Source organism: Meles meles, chromosome 8 (assembly GCF_922984935.1).
Source record: "Meles meles chromosome 8, mMelMel3.1 paternal haplotype, whole genome shotgun sequence".
Classification (NCBI taxonomy): domain Eukaryota; kingdom Metazoa; phylum Chordata; class Mammalia; order Carnivora; family Mustelidae; genus Meles; species Meles meles.
In genome coordinates, this window is record NC_060073.1 from 92,194,360 (window position 1) to 92,217,690 (window position 23,331).

A 23,331-nucleotide genomic window follows, 5' to 3' on the forward strand; every position below is an offset into this window, starting at 1 on the left:
GAGAAATCATAAAGATCAGAGCAGAAATCAATGAAATAGAAACCAAAAAAACAATAGAAAAAATCAATGAAACTAGGAGCTGGTTCTTTGAAAGAATCAATAAGATTGATAAACCCCTGGCCAGACTCATCAAAAAGAAAAGAGAAAGGACCCAAATCAATAAAATCATGAATGAAAGAGGAGAGATCACAACTAACACCAAAGAAATACAGACAATTATAAGAACATACTATGAGCAACTCTACGCCAACAAATTTGAAAATCTGGAAGAAATGGATGCATTCCTAGAGACATATAAACTACCACAACTGAACCAGGAAGAAATAGAAAACCTGAACAGGCCCATAACCAGTAAGGAGATTGAAACAGTCATCAAAAATCTCCAAACAAACAAAAGCCCAGGGCCAGATGGCTTCCCAGGGGAATTCTACCAAACATTTAAAGAAGAACTCATTCCTATTCTCCTGAAACTGTTCCAAAAAATAGAAATGGAAGGAAAACTTCCAAACTCATTTTATGAGGCCAGCATCACCTTGATCCCAAAACCAGACAAGGATCCCACCAAAAAAGAGAACTACAGACCAATATCCTTGATGAACACAGACGCAAAAATTCTCGCCAAAATACTAGCCAATAGGATTCAACAGTACATTAAAAGGATTATTCACCACGATCATTGGGATTTATTCCAGGGCTGCAGGGTTGGTTCAACATCCGCAAATCAATCAATGTGATAGAACACATTAATAAAAGAAAGAACAAGAACCATATGATACTCTCAATAGATGCTGAAAAAGCATTTGACAAAGTACAGCATCCCTTCCTGATCAAAACTCTTCAAAGTGTGGGGATAGAGGGCACATACCTCAATATTATCAAAGCCATCTATGAAAAACCCACCGCAAATATCATTCTCAATGGAGAAAAACTGAAAGCTTTTCCGTTAAGGTCAGGAACACGGCAGGGATGTCCATTATCACCACTGCTATTCAACATAGTACTAGAAGTCCTGGCCTCAGCAATCAGACAACAAAAAGAAATTAAAGGCATCCAAATCGGTAAAGAAGAAGTCAAACTATCACTCTTTGCAGATGATATGATACTATATGTGGAAAACCCAAAAGACTCCACTCCAAAACTGCTAGAACTTGTACAGGAATTCAGTAAAGTGTCAGGATAGAAAATCAATGCACAGAAATCAGTTGCATTTCTGTACACCAACAACAAGACTGAAGAAAGAGAAATTAAGGAGTCAATCCCATTTACAATTGTACCCAAAACTATAAGATACCTAGGAATAAACCTAACCAAAGAGACTAAGAATCTATACACAGAAAATTATAAAGTACTCATGAAAGAAATTGAGGAAGACACAAAAAAATGGAAAAATGTTCCATGCTCCTGGATTGGAAGAATAAATATTGTGAAAATGTCTATGCTACCTAAAGCAATCTACACATTTAATGCAATCCCTATCAAAATACCATCCATTTTTTTCAAAGAAATGGAACAAATAATCCTAAAATTTATATGGAACCAGAAAAGACCTCGAATAGCCAAAGGAATATTGAAAAAGAAAGCCAAAGTTGGTGGCATCACAATTCCGGACTTCAAGCTCTATTACAAAGCTGTCATCATCAAGACAGCATGGTACTGGCACAAAAACAGACACGTAGATCTGTGGAACAGAATAGAGAGCCCAGAAATCGACCCTCAACTCTATGGTCAACTAATCTTCGACAAAGCAGGAAAGAATGTCCAATGGAAAAAAGACAGCCTCTTCAATAAATGGTGCTGGTAAAATTGGACAGCCACATGCAGAAAAATGAAATTGGACCACTTCCTTACACCACACACGAAAATAGACTCCAAATGGATGAAGGACCTCTATGTGAGAAAGGAATCCATCAAAATCCTTGAGGAGAATGCAGGCAGCAACCTCTTCGACCTCAGCCATAGCAACATCTTCCTAGGAACAACGGCAAAGGCAAGGGAAGCAAGGGCAAAAATGAACTATTGGGATTTCATCAAGATCAAAAGCTTTTGCACAGCAAAGGAAACAGTTAACAAAACCAAAAGACAACTGACAGAATGGGAGAAGATATTTGCAAACGACATATCAGATAAAGGGCTAGTATCCAAAATCTATAAGGAACTTAGCAAACTCAACACCCAAAGAACAAACAATCCAATCAAGAAATGGGCAGAGGACATGAACAGACATTTCTGCAAAGAAGACATCCAGATGGCCAACAGACACATGAAAAAGTGCTCCACGTCACTCGGCATCAGGGAAATACAAATCAAAACCACAATGAGATATCACCTCACACCAGTCAGAATGGCTAAAATTAACAAGTCAGGAAATGACAGATGCTGGAGAGGATGTGGAGAAAGGGGAACCCTCCTACACTGTTGGTGGGAATGCAAGCTGGTGCAACCAATCTGGAAAACAGCATGGAGGTTCCTCAAAATGTTGAAAATAGAACTACCCTATGACCCAGCAATTGCACTACTGGGTATTTACCCTAAAGATACAAACATAGTGATCCGAAGGGGCACGTGTACCCGAATGTTTATAGCAGCAATGTCTACAATAGCCAAACTATGGAAAGAACCTAGATGTCCATCAACAGATGAATGGATAAAGAAGATTTGGTATATATACACAATGGAATACTATGCAGCCATCAAAAGAAATGAAATCATGCCATTTGCGACGACGTGGATGGAACTAGAGCGTATCATGCTTAGTGAAATAAGTCAATTGGAGAAAGACAACTATCATATGATCTCCCTGATATGAGGACATGGAGAAGCAACATGGGGGGTGAGGGGGATAGGAGAAGAATAAATGAAACAAGATGGGATTGGGAGGGAGACAAACCATAAATGACTCTTAATCTCACAAAACAAACTGGGGGTTGCTGGGGGGAGGTGGGATTGGGAGAGGGGGAGCGGGCTATGGACATTGGGGAGGGTAAGTGCTATCGTGAGTGCTGTGAAGTGTGTAAACCTGGCGATTCACAGACCTGTACCCCTGGGGATAAAAATACATTATATGTTTATTAAAAAAAACAATTTGGAAGGGGAGGTGAACCATAAGAGACTATGGACTCTGAATAACAACCTGAGGGTTTTGAAGGGTCAGGGGTGGGAGGTTGGGGGAACAGGTGGTAGGTAATGGGGAAGGCACGTTTTGCATGGAGCACTGGGTGTTGTGCAAAAAGAATGAACACTGTTACGCTGAAAAAATAAATAAAATGGGAAAAAAAAATTGGACAGCCCCATTTTACATGCCACATGTGACCTTTAACATGGCAACTCAAGTATTAGGAGCACCCTGTTCATCTTTAAGAATAAAATGTTACTGTGAATGACAGAAATAATTGTACACTAATGCTCACTGAGTACCAGCTTTGATGAGACAAACATTTACTGAGCATTCATTATATACCAGGCACAGGGCCATGCATTTATATAGATTATCACATGTAACCTTACAACAAGCCCAGATATACATCCTATCATGATCTTCACTTTACAGATGAGATGCCCAAGGCCCAGAGAGGGTGGGCAATGTCGCTTTGAGAGTGGTATAATCAGAACTTAGGTCCTGAAAGTTTACCATGCCTCTGATGAGGCTCAGGCAGTTTCTGGGATTCAATCAATGCCCATGAAAAACAACATGCCAATATCTGCAGATAGATCCAGAATGCAAAGTTCAATTTCAAGCTCTACCTCATACTAGCTACTTGACCTTTAACAAACTATTTAACAGTTTCATGTCTCAGTTTTGCCATTCATCATATATATATGTATGTGTGTGTGTGTATGATATATATATATATATGTGATATCATATATATGATATATATAATCTAAATTCATAGGGTAGCTCCAAAGATTAGATGAGATGGTGTAGGTAAAGTGTAAGCAAATTATAAGAACACTATAAGCCTCCTCTTCTCCTGTGTGAACTTGGGATACCAGGTGGAATCTGTGTATTGCAGATTCTCCTTTCCCAGGTGTAGACCAGAGGCAACCAAGTTCCATTGTGGGGTTGTTTTTTTTTTTTTTTTTGAACCTTTATTACCTTAGTGCCATCCTCCACTCAGTATATCTCCCTCCAATCTCCTTGTACTCAAATGAGAAGATTCATCAACTCTTGGGCCTGAGTTCCCTCCATCTTAAAGAAAGCTGTACTTTCTTAAAGGCCAGCTCTAAGTAACTTATTTATGTTTAATTGTCATTTTCTGAAGATCAGCATAGACATAGAGCTGTAATTAACCTCTTATTGAGATTCTCCCACACAGGTTAAATGACTTGCTCAAAGTAGCATCGACTCAATGGCAGCAGTTGGAATGGAATGAAGGTTGCTCCTCTCCTGCCTAGATTGTGATAGATGGAAGTAGCTCCCATTAATCGCAGAGTTATTAGGCATAAAATAAGGAGGGCAAAAGAGGACAAATGGCTACCTGAATGACATTGTAAGACCTACCGTTTTTTCCTTCTATCACCATTAGGTTGACTGCTAGCAACTATACACTTTAAGTGGTTTGGCCATTCCCTTCCCCAGAGCTAGAGTCAGGGCTATATCACACAGTCCCTCATACAGCAGGGCAGAACAAAGCACTGGATTCTGAATCATGGTCTAGCACTAGTCTGACACATGGTCTAGCAGCGATTTCCTTAGGAGATTCTAGACTTTCTCAACTTGATTTTTCTCATCTGTAAATAAAGCTAATAGCAATAATAACCTGATATGGTTGTTAAAAAATCAAATTAAACTGTGAAAATATTTTAAAGCTTAAAAACAAAAATCAAAACTATTTGAATTCTAGAAAAAAAAAAGGACGATCTGAGGTAGCAACTCCTTTGGCTGATGGGCTGATTCATCTTTGTTTTTGCTATTGATTATAAAATAGGACAACAATAAGCAGGAAAATCATGGGTTCAGAGAGGAGTCTCTGCCACCCATCCACCTGGTTAAGTTCTGTCCACCTCCATAGTGGTGCATGTCTTTGAGTAAGTTACTTGTGTGAGCTCTCTAGGTCTCAATTCCTTCACACAAAAGAATACTAATAACACCTGTGCCATAAGGTTGCCAAGAAAATTAAAGAGTTTATATATGTAAACATATATGTACAACACTTAGAATAGCCATGATGATGATGATGATGATGATGATGATGGAGAAGAGGAGCAAGGTATGTTTATAGTAATGATGATGATGAACCCTCTTTCAATGTTCTTTCCATGTGTATAGGATCTAACCATTTTAGACTGCTGCTATTTCCTTAATTACTGCCACTTGCATTTTTAGTCACAGAAACACTAGCTCCTAGCTTAAGAATTCAGGATTGCCAAGGGGATCATAGGGTCCTTTACTGCTGTCCACATTATAACAATGAAGTAGGGCTCTCATCAAGAGGTCCTTATAACCATGACAACATGAACAGCACCACTCTACTGAGGATGTCATTGCCATGACAACACCTGAGTGACCAAAATCAAGAGGCCTAGAAAAGTGCTGTGATAAAGAGAGAAAACATCAACACAGAGAGGAATGTGACTGTTTAAGTAAAGAACAAGGACCGGCCAGTGTGGATTCTTGGCAGTAAAGCCAAAGGAAGTGAAATTATGTTGACGTAAACATTGCGGTCACATTCATTAAGTTGTCTTTTATTCTCAAAGGTCAAGGGTTCTGGTTGGAAACAGATGCAAAGAGGGATGGAACCAATTCCCTCCAATCCTTTCATGGATTTCACAATGTGTCTTAACAAAGTTTTTTGTTGTTGTTGTTGTTTGTTCTTTTTTTCTCCCCCTTCTTAAAGGAAAGAAGTGTCTCTAGGATAACGTATACAATGAGAAGGGAACTGTTAGGACTGTGAGGAGAAATAATTTGGAGGGATTCTCAGGAACGAACTTACAAGATGAGGTGGAGAAAATGTCAGTACTTGTCACTGCAGGTACTTTTTTCCAGAATGGTGAACTATCGTCCATCTCCAACATTATTCTAGATTAAACTCAGATTGTCTTCTTTCTCTATAATGTCTGCCATAGACTCAGCAACACTGAAGCAACAGAGATGTTCACACAATTTCCAGGGCTTAGATCTGCAGAGAACTAAAGTATTTGCCCCAGACAGCTGTCTCCCACAGAATAGGATATGGGTTGTGTTTGTTGGCACTTCTAGAGTAGTTAGTTGGCCTTCCTATTCTATCCCCCGTGGTTTCACCTGGATAATCATCTGTGGCCATAGGGGTAGCTGCCCAAGGCTCACTGGGTTCCTGTCCTGGTGGTGAAGAACAAATGAATTCAAATACACTTTTCTGATTGAGTATTTCGTCATGGAAGGTCAATATTGAGGATTTTGAGAACTTCTGTCCTGTTCTCTAAGGAGGGGTTGAGAGATAAGCAGGTATTATCCTTAATGCTTCTTCTCATGGGCTTTTTCACATTCCAAGCAACGTTTCCCATAAGTGCTTCAGCTACCAATGCCCAGTGAGATCTTCACTAGATTTGATGGCGAAGAGTCTTATCTCCAGACAATGTTCCTTAGTGTCAGAAATAGTTGCTTTAGCAACATGGAGACTTTGGCTTTAAGTTCTCAGATCACCCAAAATCCACACAGAGAAATTTTGGTGTCTTCCAAAATTTGAAGGTTGCTCCACAAACACATACCAGTGCTAACTAATTCTTCTTCTATTTCACCTGAAGTGGAGGAACACCTGAGAATGCTAACGCAAGTGTAGCTGACCCTTGAACAACATGGAATTCAGGGGTTCTGAGCCCTTGTGCAGTTGAAAGTCCACATATAAATTTTGCACTCCAAGAACTTAAATACTAATAGCTTGTCAACTGGGAGCCTTACAATTACACAAACAGTCAATTAACACATATTTTGTATGTTACATGTATTATATGCTGTAAATTTTCAACAAAGGAAGCTACTGAAAGGAAATATTATTAAGAAAACAATAAGGAAGAGAAAATACACTTACAATGCTGTACTGCATTTATAAAACAAATAAACAAACAAACAAAAAACCTCATCTAAGTGGACCCAGGCAGTTCAAACCCACGCTGTTCAAGGAACCACTGTAATTACACAGCAACGATAGCCAAGGGATGGCCAAGGGAAGCCAGCTGCAGACTGGACTTTGGGAAAATGTACTTCTTTACCCTCATATTCCCCTCCAACAACCAACCTTATATTGTGCTACACTTTATAGCAAAACTTCTCAAAAGATTTTATAACCCCCTCTGTTTATCCAGCCCATTCTCTCCCTTTCCCTGTACCTTCTGGCACCAGAACCATTCTCACCAGCCAAGGTCTCATTCAAGTGCATTTCACCATTTCTTTTTTTTTTTTTTCTTTGAATTAACATATAAATATTCCACCAATTCTTGGTCCCCATCTCCCTTGTCTTCCAAGTGATGTTGTGCTATCAATCACTCCCCCTTTTAGGAAGCCTTCTCTTCCCTTGTCTTTCAGATTTCCTTCATAGCTCTCTGGCCACTGCCTCATCATTGTCCATGCTGGCTCTTCCTCTTGTCTTGGCACCCGAGTATGTGATGCTCCAAAGCCTGGTCAACAGAACTTTCCCGTAACCGTCCTTACCTTGCAAGCAGTGACAGCTTGCCTTGTGGCACTGAATGCCATTAGGATGTTGCTGATCCCTACATTTATTTCTCTAGGCCCTGCACCATCGAATAGCCAGCTCTCTTCTAGCATTGCCAATTGTGTGTCTTAAGTACCAAGCTCCTGTTTCCACCTAAAAACCTATTCCTTGGAGTTCCTGGTGGCAGAAAATGATTATTGCTAGTCACCAGTGGCACTGACCACAGATCTCAGTCACCTTGATTCCTAACTCAGCCTCACAACCCCCATGTTTAATCTATCAGAGAATCTTGGGAGCTTTAATTCAGAATATATTCCACATTAAACACAGTCTTACCACCTTCAACCTTACCATGATAGTCTGCATCATTATCATTTCTTGACGGACCGAAGCAGTATCAGAACTGGCATTCCAGTTGCTATCTTTAGCCACCTCTTGACCTGTCTTTCTCTTTAAGCAGCTAAAATGACCCTTGAGCAACATGTATTCAATCATTTCACTCTCTTAAAACTGGCTGATGTTGTTGTTGTTGTTGTTTATTTATCTGTTTTTTTATTTAACTTTATTTTTTTTATTATTCATTTTATTTATTTTTTCAGCATAACAGTATTCATTCTTTTTGCACAAACTTTATTTTTTTTCAATGTTCCAAAATCCATTGTTTATGCACCACACCCAGTGCTCCATGCAATATGTGCCCTCCTTAATACCCACCACCAGGCTCACCCAACCCCTGACCCTCTTCCCCTCCAAAATGGCCAAGTTTCTTATTCAAACAGATTTCAAAGTTTTTAACATGGTTTTCCAGGCAAGACATGACCTGACCCTTGGCTCTCTTTAATCACATACCATGACACTTCTTTGTGTCTACAAGCTTCCTCATACACACTAAGCATATTCTGGACACATGGCCTTGGTCTTTGCAGGTACCTTGCCTGGAACACCCTCTCCTGATACAACCCATTCATGGGTTCCCTTCCCTCAGGCTTCTAGATATCTATCAAGCCTGCTCCTGGTACTCTTAATAGTAGTACCACTCATCCTTCTTTACCACATCTCTGGGTAAATGTGTCCTTTTCCTCCATGGCACTATTTCTCCCTGAGACTAGGTAGCATATTTATTTATTAAACATTACCTACATTCCCTTGCCACAACCACACAGGGCAGAAGCTTTGAATGCTGTGTTCTTCACATAGTCAGAAACACCTAGATATGCACTGTTGTGTTTTAGGTACTCAATAAATATCTATTGAATGAAAGATGATCCTTCTGCCTATTTATCACAACTCTGTTGTACTCTATCATTTTCATTCAATTTACTAAATCCTGATTATCTTAAATAATAAATAAATAAGTCTAAAGTTATTATGATCATTTTTGGAGAAAGGGGAACCAATTTATGTGGATAATGGATAGCCAAAAAACCAAAAACAAAACAAAACAAAAAAACCCTCAAACACCAGCTAGTTCCTGATACCCTACCAATTACATGGGAGAAAAGCCAGAAAGATAATCCCCAAGACCCCAAAACAGGCAATAAGGAGACCAATCCAGACACCTAAGAGTTCTTGTCAATATAGTCTCCACCCACACTTTCACCCTCTGGCCCTATCAACAGGTTCTATTAATTTGCCCCCCTACATATCTCTTAATTCCATACTCTCTTTTCCTCTCCTGCTATCTCATGGTCTCCGAATTTGACCTTTTAATGGTCTTCTAAGAGTGAGACCTCTTTTTCTGGATCATAAAAATAAATAAATAAATAAATAAAATAAAGAGCTTTGACCTTGCCAAAAGCTTTCACTGTCACCACCCCCACCTTAAGGTTCAGGAAGAAAAGGGATTCCTATCCCTTACCACGGGCACAGACTGCAGCTGAAATATGCAAAGTGTGGTTACATTGCCTTCCAGTGGGGCAATTTAATCCAACATGCCTCAAATCACTCACTGCCAGAGTTAATGTGCAACCAGAACACCCTTTCCCTCCATCATCAATGTCCTGTAGCAATTTCACTCCCCCTTCTCCTCCACTCCACGTTCTCTGGAACACCACTCACTACCAAAGCAGAATTCTCCCCTGGGTCCTCAGGATCCAGGCTGACCATTCCTTGAAATGCCTTAAGTAATGAAAACCCAGCTACATCCTGATGGGAACATTTCCTCTGTGGCTCTTTCAAGAAATTGCTAGATTGTTTATTTTGACATCTGGATGTTAGGGTTAAAATCACTTGGAGACCACTCCTCTTTCACACTTTTATTGAAAATGCCTTTAAAGTTTTGTCGTCTGGCAATGTTGCATCTACCTGTCTCTGCTGCCAATGACTGATGTCCTGAACTCTGCATGATTCTTTGAGGGCTTTCAGATGTGGCTTATAGCCCTTCTTGTCACTAACCTCAGCCACTATCTAAGGTGACTTCAATGTTCCCTTTGATGACTTTCCAGACAAATGTAGCATTCATCAGCTACCTGAACCCCTCTTTTCCATGGACCTTCCTTTCTGTCTCAGCCATATTCTATTACTTGTCATTGGCCTGACCATGCTATTCTTTACAACCTACAATCACTAATTAAGGGACAACTATTTCTAATTCAAACCTTGTAACTTTCCAGCATGCTCCACTATTCATACTGTAACCCCATGATGACTTGATTCACTCATTCCCTGAACTAATACCGAATGTCTATAATTTGACAGACACATGCTAAGCATTGTTGTACACAGCAGTAAACAAGAAAGAACATGTTCCTTCCCCTCATAAAGCTTATAGTCTATTGAGGGGAAGGTAGGCAGTACATAAATCTGGTAGCCCGTGGGCTCCTTGATGACCCTGAACTTGTCAGCTGGATCCTAATTCAGGCCCTTTGTATTCACCATCAGCTCTGCCAAGAATGCTCCTGCTGGAGTTAGCCCAATGTCCTCCCACAAGCTTCATGGGCTATCTTCTTAATGACTCCATCCCTGTCTACTCTATTTAAGATTACAACACCCACATAAGCTTAAACCATACAAAGTAATCTTAATAATTAACAACAAAATATGATTTTCCTGGAGGATTTAAAAACTTTTGCCACAACATTAAAAATCTTAATGTTGGTTATAAGTGAATATGGAAATAAAATAATTAAACTAATATTTACTTAATACACTAAATCTGAAACATCAGAAACTTTGACAACTGAAGGAGTTTTTGTTTAAAAAAAAAAGGGTAAAAACCCTGAAACACATGCTGATAATCTTTGCCTTTTATCCTAATGTTTCCCTAGTAATTACCATGTACCACATCATAAGGTTTATATGTCCATCAGCTTATTTTCTGTCTCGCCCACTAGGATATAAATTCTATGAGGCCAGGATTTTGTCGTCTTTGTTCATTCATATGTCTGCAATGCTTAGGACAGTCACCTAACAGACAGATGGTAGCTTCATAAGCAATTATTAAGTAATACGTGAATTCATATAAGAACAATTAAAATCGTTTTGCCAAGAAATTTTCCTGGGGGAAGTGGGGAATCCATGCCACCTTTTCTGATTCAATCCTTTTCTGGAATGGTGGGTGACAAGAATAAATAAATTGATGAAGGGAGAAAGCCATTTGTCTCTCTCTATCATGCAGATGACTGGCCAAGTATCTTCAACCACAGTGACCCCAGTGAACCATTCAGTAGAGGGCAAAGCAGTGATGCAGGAAATTAGAGAAGGAACACAAGGCCTCCTGGGTGCAGAACAATTAAACAGGAGGGGTCCTGAATCCATTATGGAGGAACTGATAAAGTCCAAAGTCATTCCTTTTAACTCTCTGTTAGAAGAGGGAAGAGGAGGGGGAAAAAAAAAAAAGAAGAGGAAAGAGGGATTTGTTTTTCAGGGTGAGAGACGGGTGTGAGCAGAGCAGAATCAGTCACTACTGGGGGGAAGTGGCTAAGATGCCCCTCGTAGGGAACTAAGAACTGCAGCTTCCTGACCCCAAATGCAACGGTGATGACCAAACTGACTGTGCAGTAACTCTTGGAGAACCTGTGTGGTCTAGCCAGGAAGGAGGCTGGAGCCTTGTTGATCTGAGAGGAACTACACTGGTATTCTGCTCATTCTTTCCCAACTGTCCTGGCTCCAGTAGTAAAAGCATTTTACACCACTAAGAAGATAAAGTATGCCAAATACCACAAGGACACGTAGGGAAACTGAATGGAGTCAGATAATGAAAAACATACCCTGGTATCCAGCAATTTCTTTTCATATCCAAAGCTGTTAAAGTGTAAAACAACCTAATAATAACAATCAAAGCAGAAGACATACCATTGTGTGAGCGAATGATAGTATTTAACATGAAAAAAAAAAATAAATCAAGCTGCATCACTGCCACAGGTCCTGGTCCAGGTGGAAGGGGAAGGGTGAGAGAACATAAAACTCAAAGAAGCTAACTCAGTGGGAGGAAAAGGACTCACCAGAGAACTGAGGCAAGGTCAACCCTTCATGCTGGGGCTCTGTCCTTTGCTCAAATGTATTCATGCAAAGATTCACTGAAAGGAGCCTCAAATCACTGGGGAGGATGGAATTCCAAGGCCAAACACAATGCCCCAGTTGGAGTCCTGTGTCTGAACAAGGGTTTGGGTCATTTTTCAAGAAGGCTGTGAAAAAGTGGACAAGCCAAGGGCCATAGCCCTGGGCTAGCAGGAAGTCTAAAACCAGACTATAGACATGTCTCAGAAGATCCAGAAGAAGGAATGGGTCAGAAATCAGGCAGGAAATCAATACACATTAAAAAACATGGATCTTAGAGTCAAAAGACTTGGATTTGATTTCACCTTGGCCACTTCGTATTTGTGGGGAAAATATCTTCTCAAATCTCCATTTCTTTATCACTAAAATAAAAGTAATGTCCACTTATTAGGGCATTTGTGAGAATTAAATCAAATAAAGTATGTAAAGCACGGTGCCCAACACAAGGCAACTACTACAGAGTAGTAGTTGTTAAACTCAAGTGTGATCACAGTCACCTGGGGGATTTGCTAACGTGCAGACTTCTGGGTCCCACCTTAGTTCTGGGGTATAAGCCAGGTGATGCTAATGTTGCTAGTGCAGGCACCAGCCTTTGAGAATGGCCCTATATAGCTGCGGTGAAGCATGCATGTTCTGGAGGCTTGCTGGGGGCTGGATGCCAGCAGTGCACCTTGGAGCTGTGTGACATTGACCCATTAAAATGACCTCTCTAAGCCTCCCTCTCTCACTGGTAATAGAACCTAATCATGGGGCATGTTCCACTCTGCTGTTGTGAATAATCTGTACTGCCATGTGTAAATGTTCAGAAGAGGACCTGGGAGATTTTTAAGCATCCATAAACCATTATTGTTAACTTTGGATAACTGGGACTCTGGTTATAATTTAGACTCTAGCAGAAAAGCAGTCACATTAGATCAAGTCAAGATTCAGGATCCAAAAAGCTGGTATAAAGTCAGAAGTGCACACAGAAGTCCTGGTGATAAGACTATGTAAAACCGAAACTTTCTCCAGGCTGGCATGGCAATTCTTGGTGGATCCTTGACAAGGGATCCCAAAGTCTTTAGTGTTCTATAGGGGTGGGATGGCAAGGAGGTCACTGTGGTTGTGATAGGTGGTGAAGCCCTGCTGAGACACTTCTTATACCCCAAGTAGAGTTGCCTACCATATGTACTCATCAGAAATGGGGTATGCTGGCCTGGAGGGACTGCCATTTTAAGAAGCCCTTTGCTGCTGACTCAGCCAGGGCTGGTTAGCATCTGTGGGGCAGATGATACAATCCTCTTGCTTTTATGTTTCCTTTTTTGTTCTATCAAAACAATTCTGCATAGTAACGGTCACCAAGTACCAGCATAAATAGCTTGACTCAGGAGAGTGTGGGGAAAGATGGTGTTAGCGATGTCTGAATTCCGCAGACGTCTGATTCTACAACATTTTTCAAGGGTTTTAAAATAATTGGGTAAAACCACAAACAATGTCTGTGGTATGCACTCCTGCCCTTGGTTTCTAGACAGAGGCTTGATTTCATATGTTCTCAATCCAGGCACATTGAACTCATTAATTTCCCTACTAGTCTTTTTATGATTCTCCTCTTCTTTGTAGTAGGAAGCTGCACAGCTATAATACAGCTTTAAACCAGATCATAAATTTTAAACTTATGAAAATGCTTATTGACATTGGCAAATTTTACCCTAACTGTATCCATCTCACTGTAATTTTACAGTTAAAGAGAATTACAGAGTTAAACAGTCATCTATAAATGCCTTCCTTGGCTTTCTTCTTTCCCACCTTGGTATGTGTGTCTGCGTTTAAACCATTCGCTTAACGAATTTCTGGATCACTTTGCCCCAGACATGAAGTTGTGCCACTGGTTTATCTTTATCATAATAAATCGCTTTTTGTGTATAGGCTGGGCCTAATACCGTATGCTCTGCTGCTACTCTAGACAGGAGATCTGCCACTTTCAATTATGATGCAATTATTTTTTTTTCTTCCACCATCAATGACCACTGTAATATCTTTGCAATAGCAATTACTTGGTTCTCCTGGGATAGCTACTTGGGGGTACTCTGGGAATTTTAATCAAGCACCTATGTTAATTACAAAATGGTGGGGGGTGTAAGGGAGGTGCTGATTAAGCACCTTTGAATATCTATCCATTCTGGCAATTGACTGAGCTTCGGCTTTTGTAAGGATTCAACCTTTTCAGAGAAAAGAATTTTAATTTCCTCCCCTTTTGTTCTTGTCTCATAGGTGGGAGGGAGAGAAGGCTCCTCCTAGGACTCTGACTTACATATCATTGGGCTCTTACTATGTGCCCTTATGGAGTCGGGCCCTTGGCACGGATGAACACACTCAATCCTCAGTACATCCATGTTAGAAAGGCTTTATCATCTCTGTCTTACAGATGAGTCTTAGGCTCAGTCCTGGGGGCAGACCCGTGGGGAGAATCTTTTCTTACAAAGTCCTTGGACTGGTTTGGGGAATATGATAGACAGTAAAGGGAGGCGTGAAGAGACGAAGCTGCTCTATCTTACCCTTTACTTACTAAATTTGATTTGTTTTCAATTCTGGGCCTGAAAGACTTAATTTAAAAAAGGGGATGAAACATATTATATCCATAGATTGGATACTTCTTTGTTCAACAATCACTTACAAGGCCTGCAAATATCTGCTCCTGTACGAGGCACTGAGGATAGAATAAAACAACAGAACTGTTCCTGTGCTCCCTGGTCCCTTAGAAAAGGGGGTCAGGGAGCCTATGAGTCACAGTAAGAATTGCCATCATGAGAAACGTGTGCAAAGTGCTGTGGGACCTCAAAAAAAGGGGTGACTCAATTTGTCTGAAGAAAGTCACCAGAGGGTTTCAGACTGGTGATTTCTGAGCATGGTCTAAAAACAAGAGTAGAACTCTATCCAAAAGATGCAAGGAGAAAAAAAGAAAAGAAAGGTGCAAGGAGATATCTAGTGAGACTGGATGGTATGTACAAAGGTAAGGACAACTGTGTGGTAAATGTGAAGTTGTGAATGTGATTGCAGTGCGTAGGGCAAATGGGGTCCAGAACAAAAATAATGAAAACTCTCAGGGCCATGTCAAGAAGCAAGAACAAAATTAATAAAGAGAAGTCTCTTCTGGAAGATTCATCACTACCTTGGTGTGACCTCGCAGGTGAGTAGTACAGGGAACGTCACATCTACCAGGACCTGCTTCCAAGGCCCATCTCTCGCAGACAGATAGCCACCTTCTATCAGACAGCCTCTACCCATGAAGATGGAGCCATGAGAGGTAGCCAACCTTAAAGAAGGGCCAGACATTCTAAACAGTCTGACACAGAAAAATGGAGCTGGAAAATTCACACCGGCCCTCAGGAAGCAGAAAAATACAGCAGACATACTGGCCATTTCCCAATCCCACCTCTAGGATGTGAGGGCGATCTGGTTGCAACATCTGTCACCCCATTGATCGCCAGGGTTGATTCGGCTGATCTGGCTGGATAGGCGGGTGTCCTCTTCCTCTCTCACCGCTCCATGTGCGTCCCACCCGAAGCTGCGCACTCAGTCGAAGAGGACGACCTTCCCGGATAGAGGAGAGGACTGTTCTTTGGTCAAGGGTATACGAGTAGGTGTGCTCCCCTGCTAGAACCTCCAAACAAGCTCCCAATCCCACCTCTAGGATGAAGGAACAGAGAAACAAAACAAAACAAAACTCCTTCTCTTAACTATGTCTCCTAGATTCTCATACTCCCTTGGAAGACAAGCAAGCAGCTGGTAGCTCAGCATGCTCCCTGGGCAGGAAGCCTGCCCTGGAAAGTAACAAAAAGACACAGATCCCAAGGCTTCCTTTTTTCCCTTAGGTCCATCTTTCTTTGGAACTTAGGCTACTTGCCTCCTGGCTTCATAGCATGGGAGGCCATGACTGGAGAGTTAATTTAGTCACTGTGTCCCCCTTGGCTTACTGCAGAAAAGATTTATGGCCTATATCGATTAACTACAGGGCAACTAGACCAAAATGAGAGTCCAAGATGTCCAGAGTTGGCATAGAAACCTTCTCTATACATCTTTTTCTTTCTTTCTTTGTGTGTATATGTGCATGTGTGCTTTTTGGTTCTCTCCTGCTGGGTGGTAACCGTCTGTGGGTAAGGAGATGCCTTTGGTTCCATTTTGTCCTCCTTTCCTCCCATCCCTGGCTCCTCTTTGCTGAAGAACTTTTTCTTGCCTGCCATCCTAATGATCTCTGTGCCACATGGGCCCCTGATGCTGGTGCTGACAGGCTGCTCATTAGTGCCAGGGTGCTGCAGTCAGCCGATGGCTTGCCACAGTTCTGCTCCTGACATTTTTTTAGGGAGCTGTCACTGGAGTCATGGCGCCGGCCAGCTCTGGTTGAACTCATGCTGTGATACCTCCAGTGCCAATTAGTGCTTTAGTGTACTGCTTGGCTGGGGAAGAAGACCTGTCAGTCCTGACAAATGGGAAATAGGTGGGTGCGGCGGGAGGGCGGGGGCACAGAGGGAAAGACTCAGGGCATTGGCAAGGAGAAGAGCTTCCATCCAAGGGTCACTTTGTCCTCACCAACTTGGTGAGTCTTTTGGTGCCTTTGAAAGCTATGAGAAACGAGGCCCAAAACAACCAACTGCTCCCTGGGGCTCTTCAAGTAGAGCAGGAGAGCTGAGATAGGAAGGGAAGAGATTTGGCACCTGAGGAATGTTGCTTAGTCCTACAGGTATGGGTCCACAGCACGCTGTGGAAAGAGATGGGTTCCTTAATAAGGGCTGGGTTTGGAACCTAATGGACATGTGGCCCTGCTCTAATTCTGACCCCTAAGTCTTTAGATAGCCCCAGAAAAATACAATCAATCTCTTTCCCACTTCAATTCTCATACTACCGGGGCTGGGGGGGTGGGCAGAAAGAATTTTTCAACTAATGTTTCTCTTTTTTTGTACCAAGTTCTCTTTTTGTACCTTTATTTTTTTAACCCAGGGGGAACACTGAAGGTTTAGGTGCAATTAGGGTTGGGAAGAGTAAAACACCAAAAGGTTCAAGAGACCCAGAAAGGCCAGATGAAGAAGAGGTGAGAGGAACACACACATCGGGAGAGTGACTGAGAGGGAGTGTAGGGGGTGGAAGGGAGCTCACAGAAGACCCACTTTCAAAGTCACTTGTGAGCCTTCTCAACTTTTTCAAAAGAGTACTTGAAAAGGAGTCTCTCCTTCAAGGAGAAGCCAAGTTCTGCCACAGCAGGTCCCCTAGTAGGGGAACTTCAGGAAAGGCTTTACAATCCTGTGAAAACCAGAGAAAATGTCCTGGAGACTCCCCAGTAGACTTTCAGCAGGAAACACACAGGTCTCAGCAGCAACATCAAAGTGGAGGAGAATTCCTCAAGGATCAGGATGAAGTCTTTGAACCAAGAGAACAGGCTTGCCTCTCTGGGGCACTGGCAAAGGTAAGTGCTCATTCACTGAATCAAAAAATACTTCTTTGATGCTTTCTAGGTGTTGGGCATTGTGCTAGAAAGTGAAGAAGCAAAGTGAGATGTAGTCTCTCAGAGACATACATGTCAAAGAACTCATGGATTAGAAATCAGGACATCTCTATAACAGCTCACTGGACCTTGATAAGCCCTCAACCAATATCTGGGTACAAAGTATTCTTTCACCAGCCTTGGTGAGGTTTTTATTTTCAGTGTTTTGTTTGATGAGAGAAAGGAGGAGGTCAGTGAGTGCACTCATGAGGGCACCTCCATAAGGATGCTCAGTGATCCCTAATTCCATATATATAGAAGAACCTGCACATCAGTTGTCAGACTCATGCCTTCCCCTGAGTTTTAGGGTTGTGGCAAGATGCGAATCTCAGTCTCCTCTCTAGAGCCCTTACAGTGCAACAGCAACTGGAGATATAAAAATTGGGCTTTGAGAATACTTTTCCATAAAGAGAGAGGTCCTAAAAATCAACTTTTAGGATACCCTGAAAGAAATGGTATTTCTCTTTATGTAGGGAAGACTCAGAGGAATAGAGGACATTAAAGGTGTTCTTTTGGACAAAGGAAGACTAGAGCCTAGGGATGTGTGAAGGTAAATTCTTGCATGCCTAGATGAGGATTCTTGCATGCAAATAGATGAGGACAAAAAGACAAGGCACAGAGCCATGAATGGGGAATGTGTCTAGAGGAAACAGGGACCCCTGATGCCACTTGGACCCCTGCAGGAAGATGCTGGTACTTATACAGAGTTTGGCAAAGGGCCAGTCAAACATTCATGCAGACCCAGGTGGAATTTCCATGTAAGACAGGGAGATGAGGGCACTTCTTTCTGAAACGACCAAGGCCCATGAAGGTGGAAGCAATACCTGCACACTCCAGAAAAGCTGTGTAGTGGGAGAGCAGGTATCCTTACAAAACTCATGCACTTTCCTCTTGACCTATTAAAGGTGGTAGGTTCATGAGAGGAACTAGAAGACATATTGCCAATAATAAAAGGAAACTACCTTCCATGATCAATAGTAGCATGGAATCGTGGCTTGGGAGGTCAGCTTGAATATGGATAGTTGACCCTGGATATGGACAACTGACATTTCTTCATCCGATGTAAAGTGCTAGGCAGATGATTTCATGGACAAGGTCCCTCTACCCTCCAGATATCACACCTAAGTGGCTGTGTATCAAAATGTATGGACCATTACTAAAATGGTGGTTAACACTCCTATTCTCCTTTTCCATGTAAGAGGTGGTCAAGGCTAGAAATACATATATATATATTTTTTAAGATTTTATTTATTTACTTGACAGAGAGAGATCACAAGCAGACAGAGAGGCAGGCAGAGAGAGAGAGAGGGAAGCAGGCTCGCTGCCGAGCAGAGAGCCCAATGCGGGACTCGATCCCAGGACCCTGAGATCATGACCTGAGCCGAAGGCAGCGGCTTAACCCACTGAGCCACCCAGGCGCCCCTAGAAATACATATTTTAAAGAGGTTTATGTAAGTTTTTTTGCAAACATCACCATATGAGTTATGATGGAAGAAACTAGGATTTCTCAGGAATATACAAAACAAACAGATCAGTCTGGAGGGAGAAAATGCAATGACACCATCAGTGTTGCCAATGTGGTTAGACTCCATCAGCGATCTATTCAGGCATTATAATGGGTATGTGTGTGAGAATGGTCCAAATTGAAACATGATCCATCCACACAGAATGGGACAAAATATGACAACATCTCCCTGCCTCTGGAGCCTTTACTAAGATGTGTCATATTTCTTTTCCCCAAAGAACCCCAAGACTGCCCCAACTTATTTAAAATAAGTACCCTTTTGGAAATATTTAGTGGGGAAGGATGAAGTTCTGACTGCTAAGGGTCTTCAGTTTCAGTTCAGATCTGGCTGCAGCCCAATGACACTTCTGATCTCCAAATAATCAGTCACAAAGAAAACAGCACCCTGGTGAGTTCGAAGTGATTAGTTACTGCTTGGCATGTCTTATCAGTTTGAATCTGGGATAGCTAATCTGGATCAGGGATCTGGAAAAGGCTGTTCATCTAAAATTACTCTGATCCACAGGTAGATTCTGATTATCCTGCTCCTCTCCTCTTGATCCATCTTTTGTTTCCATAGCAGCCCAAACCCCAGTAAAATGGAAGCATCTGGCAGAGGCTCAGGTAAAGTCCCCGGGGGGAAATGAGTTTGCTGGATGGCCACAAAGGGGGAAAAGGGTTCTAATGTGTGCCAGTGTGAACTTCAGCAAGATAAAAGGAAGAGGGTTCCAATGCCAGAGGAGAGACAGAAGTAATTGTGAGAAGAAAGGGTGGGAGCTGGGGACAGGAAGAAAAGGAAATATGGAAAGAAAGAAAATAAATGCACAAATGTTTAGGATGCTGGGAGAGAAAGGGAAAGTAAAGAATACAAAGACAAAGCATGAAAGGGGAAGAGAAAATGAGAAGTTGTACAGAGGAGAAGGGGGAGAAAAGGACTCAGAAAAGGACAAAGAGCTAAAGAGCCAGAAGGGAAAGAGAAGATACCAGACAGAGACAAAGAGAGACCTACATGAGGGTGGGACCCAGTGCCTCTTGAAGTAAGGCAAAGTGGGTCTACCTGGGATGATGAATGTTCTGCAAATTCCAAAGGCACGGACTGCCTTGGCATCCAATAGCACTAGGGACTCAGCATTAAACAGTGATGAATGGTGTGTACCGCGGACTTAGAATGTCTGCCCATTTCAATGACCCCCCCTTTCGATGTGCCCTAGGGCCATGTCCTTTTGTGGATGGTCCCATGCACAGCAGAATCCTCCCAGATTTTGGGCCAGTCCATTGGAAGGCCACTCTTAATCGAGAGAATTGCAGACATGTGGGTACTCTCTCTGATCCCTCTGCTCACAGTGGTAGCATCAGAAACGGTGATATGGGATAGCTCCCAGCAATTCAGGCCAAGCACACTGAAAATTTCATGCCTTCTCTGAGAACCTCCATCAGAGCAAATCTGTCACTATCTGTGAGAGGGAATTAGGTATTAGAGCCCATTCATAGCCCTAGACAGATTTTATTTAAAGATCCAAATGGAGTGGACACTGCAATGCTCTGCCGTCTTCAGAAGGAGGGCAGGGCATGCCTGTCCCAGCAGACCATGTGCTGCTGGTGAGCAGAACTCGGGTGCTACCACTTGTGCATACTGTCCCACTTAAAGACTCCTGGCCCCAGGCTACTATCCGTTAGGTGACAGTCCAAATTCCATGACGGAATGCTCTGCTGGTGTAAAAGAATACCCTCTCACCTCAACACTGCTAAACGGTAAAGCTAGCTCTAGAACTCTCCACAGCTGCGCTGAGAAATTGCACAGGTCTTCGTGAAACTCAGCTTCTCCCTTGGCCCAATCCTCCTTCCTTCCCTTCCCTTTCACAGGAGTTGATCCCAAGAGCTCCTCAAACAAACTTCTTGCACACCAATCACATTCTCAGGGTCTGTTTTGGGGGCCCCAACCTGCAACACTAAGCAGATATCTACTACTATGATTCCTTTAGAATCCTTAAACCTGCAGCAAGACACAGACATTTATGAATACGTGCAAACACACACACACACACACACACAAATATAGTTCACATTAACCAGCAATAAGCACTGAAATGAAGCATCTTTATCCACATATCTGCTCAAATGTCACCTTTTCAAAGGTCTTCCCCAACCAAACCTCTGGTTCTTTAGTCAACGTAAATTGCTCTATCTTCTCATCCTTTTCCACACCTGTTTTACTATATATTCATTTTTTTGTCACTTATCTCCTGAGATGTAAGCTCATGAGAACAGAAACTTGCATGTTTTGTTTTATTGCTACATCCTCAGTGCTCAGAAGTGCCTGGACGATTACAAGCACTCAATACATATTTAAGAATAAATGAAATAATTTAATGCACCTTGCGTAAAAGCTAGCTTAGTGATAAATGACATCTCTCCTTAAATTCTAAAGTTTTAGCATTCAATCCATGAAAGCACAAAGCAACACTTAGTCTGGTCTACAAAACACCTAGACATTTAGACAAAGCAAATTTTGCAATTTAGTGACACATTGCCCTATATTTGTTATCTAGGATTAATCAGAGTGAAACAACAACAAAACCACAAAGCAATTAATGGGCTAGGGACCAGATATTTGTCAATACTGAAGAAGCAGACTTGGACATTTTCCTTTCAGGACTATGGCCATTCAACACTTTCATTCATCATTGTGTGTCTGTGTTTTCAGTATCTTACAACAACCACCTGAACAATGCCAACTTTGCTGATTGTTCTATCAGCAAAGTGGACCAGTGGAGTTCACCCAGAACATCTTACCACCATTTCACCCAGAAACAAGTGGGATTCATTTCCCCAGAATTTGAGAGATCATCAAACACTATTTCTGAAATTTTAAAAGATATATTCCTGTCTTACAGAGAACACTGACGTTTTCTGCAGAGGCTTAAGTACATTGTTATCAGGATATCAAAAATGTAGGATCCTTTGGACAAAGTGCCAAGTGCCAAGATTTCCTAGCCATGGCCAACAATTCTTCCATTTCCTCTCTTACCTTTTGGGGAGATGTGTCTCCAGGTAACCGTAGGCTCTGGTCTACCCGTTGCTATGCAGGTGAGGCTGATATTGTTCCCTTCATTAATGGAGATATCTGAAGAAATCTCCACAATTTTGGGAGATACTGTGGAAACAAAACAGAGAGAAGGAAAATAAAAATCTTGTTAAAACATTCTTTTGTTATCTTATAATGATAGTTGGCAGAAAAACGCAGGGGCTGAAATATCGGGGCTATAGGAGTAAATGATGAAAAATTAGGGGAATTACCTTAAACGTGAAAGAAATATCTTACCTTGAATTTAACTTCTATGTCCTCCCATTTAAACACCGAGTCTGGGAGTCTGAATGGGAATGGATTCCACTGCAATACTGCAAGAACTGTTCTCCTAGCCTCTTCCTAGCCGCTTCCTTCTCCACTATCACCCCCACCCACCTCCGACAGACATCCACGAGTCATTCTCCACGCTGCATTCAGAATCCTCTTTATATAACTCAATTCTGATTTTATCCTATCTCTGCCTAAACACCTCCAGTTGCTCCCTATCGCCTACCTGAAAATATTCTAGCTTCTCAGACCTGCACACTGGGTCATTCAGAATCAAGGAACATTCTGTGTTTCCACTGACACTCCTAGTCATCCTTTCTTTCCTTCCATTCCTTGTTATCCCTGACCCACCATGTCCTTCCAGGTCATCACACACTCAGAATCTGTATTGTTCTTTATATCCTTCTCTCAAAACTTCTAGTCATCCTTTAAGGCCCTGATCAGATGCTATGTTGTTTCAGCTTTCCCTACCCCTACTCCTCTTTGTCCTCCACAAATTTAAGTTACTGCTGATTCTCATCTGTGTTCCCAGAGTACATGACACATACCTGACATAGAGTCAGAGGGCACACCAGTTAGTCATAACACACTTGGTCTCTTTTCCTTCTCCACCCTTACTTAATCCCCCAAGGAAAGGAGGGATTTATCTAATTGGTAAAATTGGGAGCAGGACCCTGCTTCCTTCAGTCTTTTGTTTTGGGAACAGGCTTCTCTTAGGAACTTATATTCTGTTGTGGTCCTCCTCATACCTGCTTCACAGGAACAGTATCCTGCAGGGACCTGTAGAGCCCACAAGACAGCCAGCACTTGCCTGTGTGCACCTGTTTCTTCT

At 41.9% G+C, this 23,331-nt stretch overlaps 1 protein-coding gene across 6 annotated transcripts in view; it reads right to left on the reverse strand.

Moving 5' to 3' along the window:
- Window positions 1-23,331, reverse strand: part of NTM (neurotrimin) — a 964,245-nt gene that overhangs the window by 100,747 nt on the left and 840,167 nt on the right. For all 6 annotated transcript variants that reach the window (XM_046017351.1, XM_046017356.1, XM_046017357.1 and 3 more), the window contains one exon: window positions 22,173-22,298. In XM_046017351.1, coding sequence (XP_045873307.1) covers window positions 22,173-22,298 — 126 coding nt within the window. The remainder of the gene's footprint in view (window positions 1-22,172; window positions 22,299-23,331) is intronic.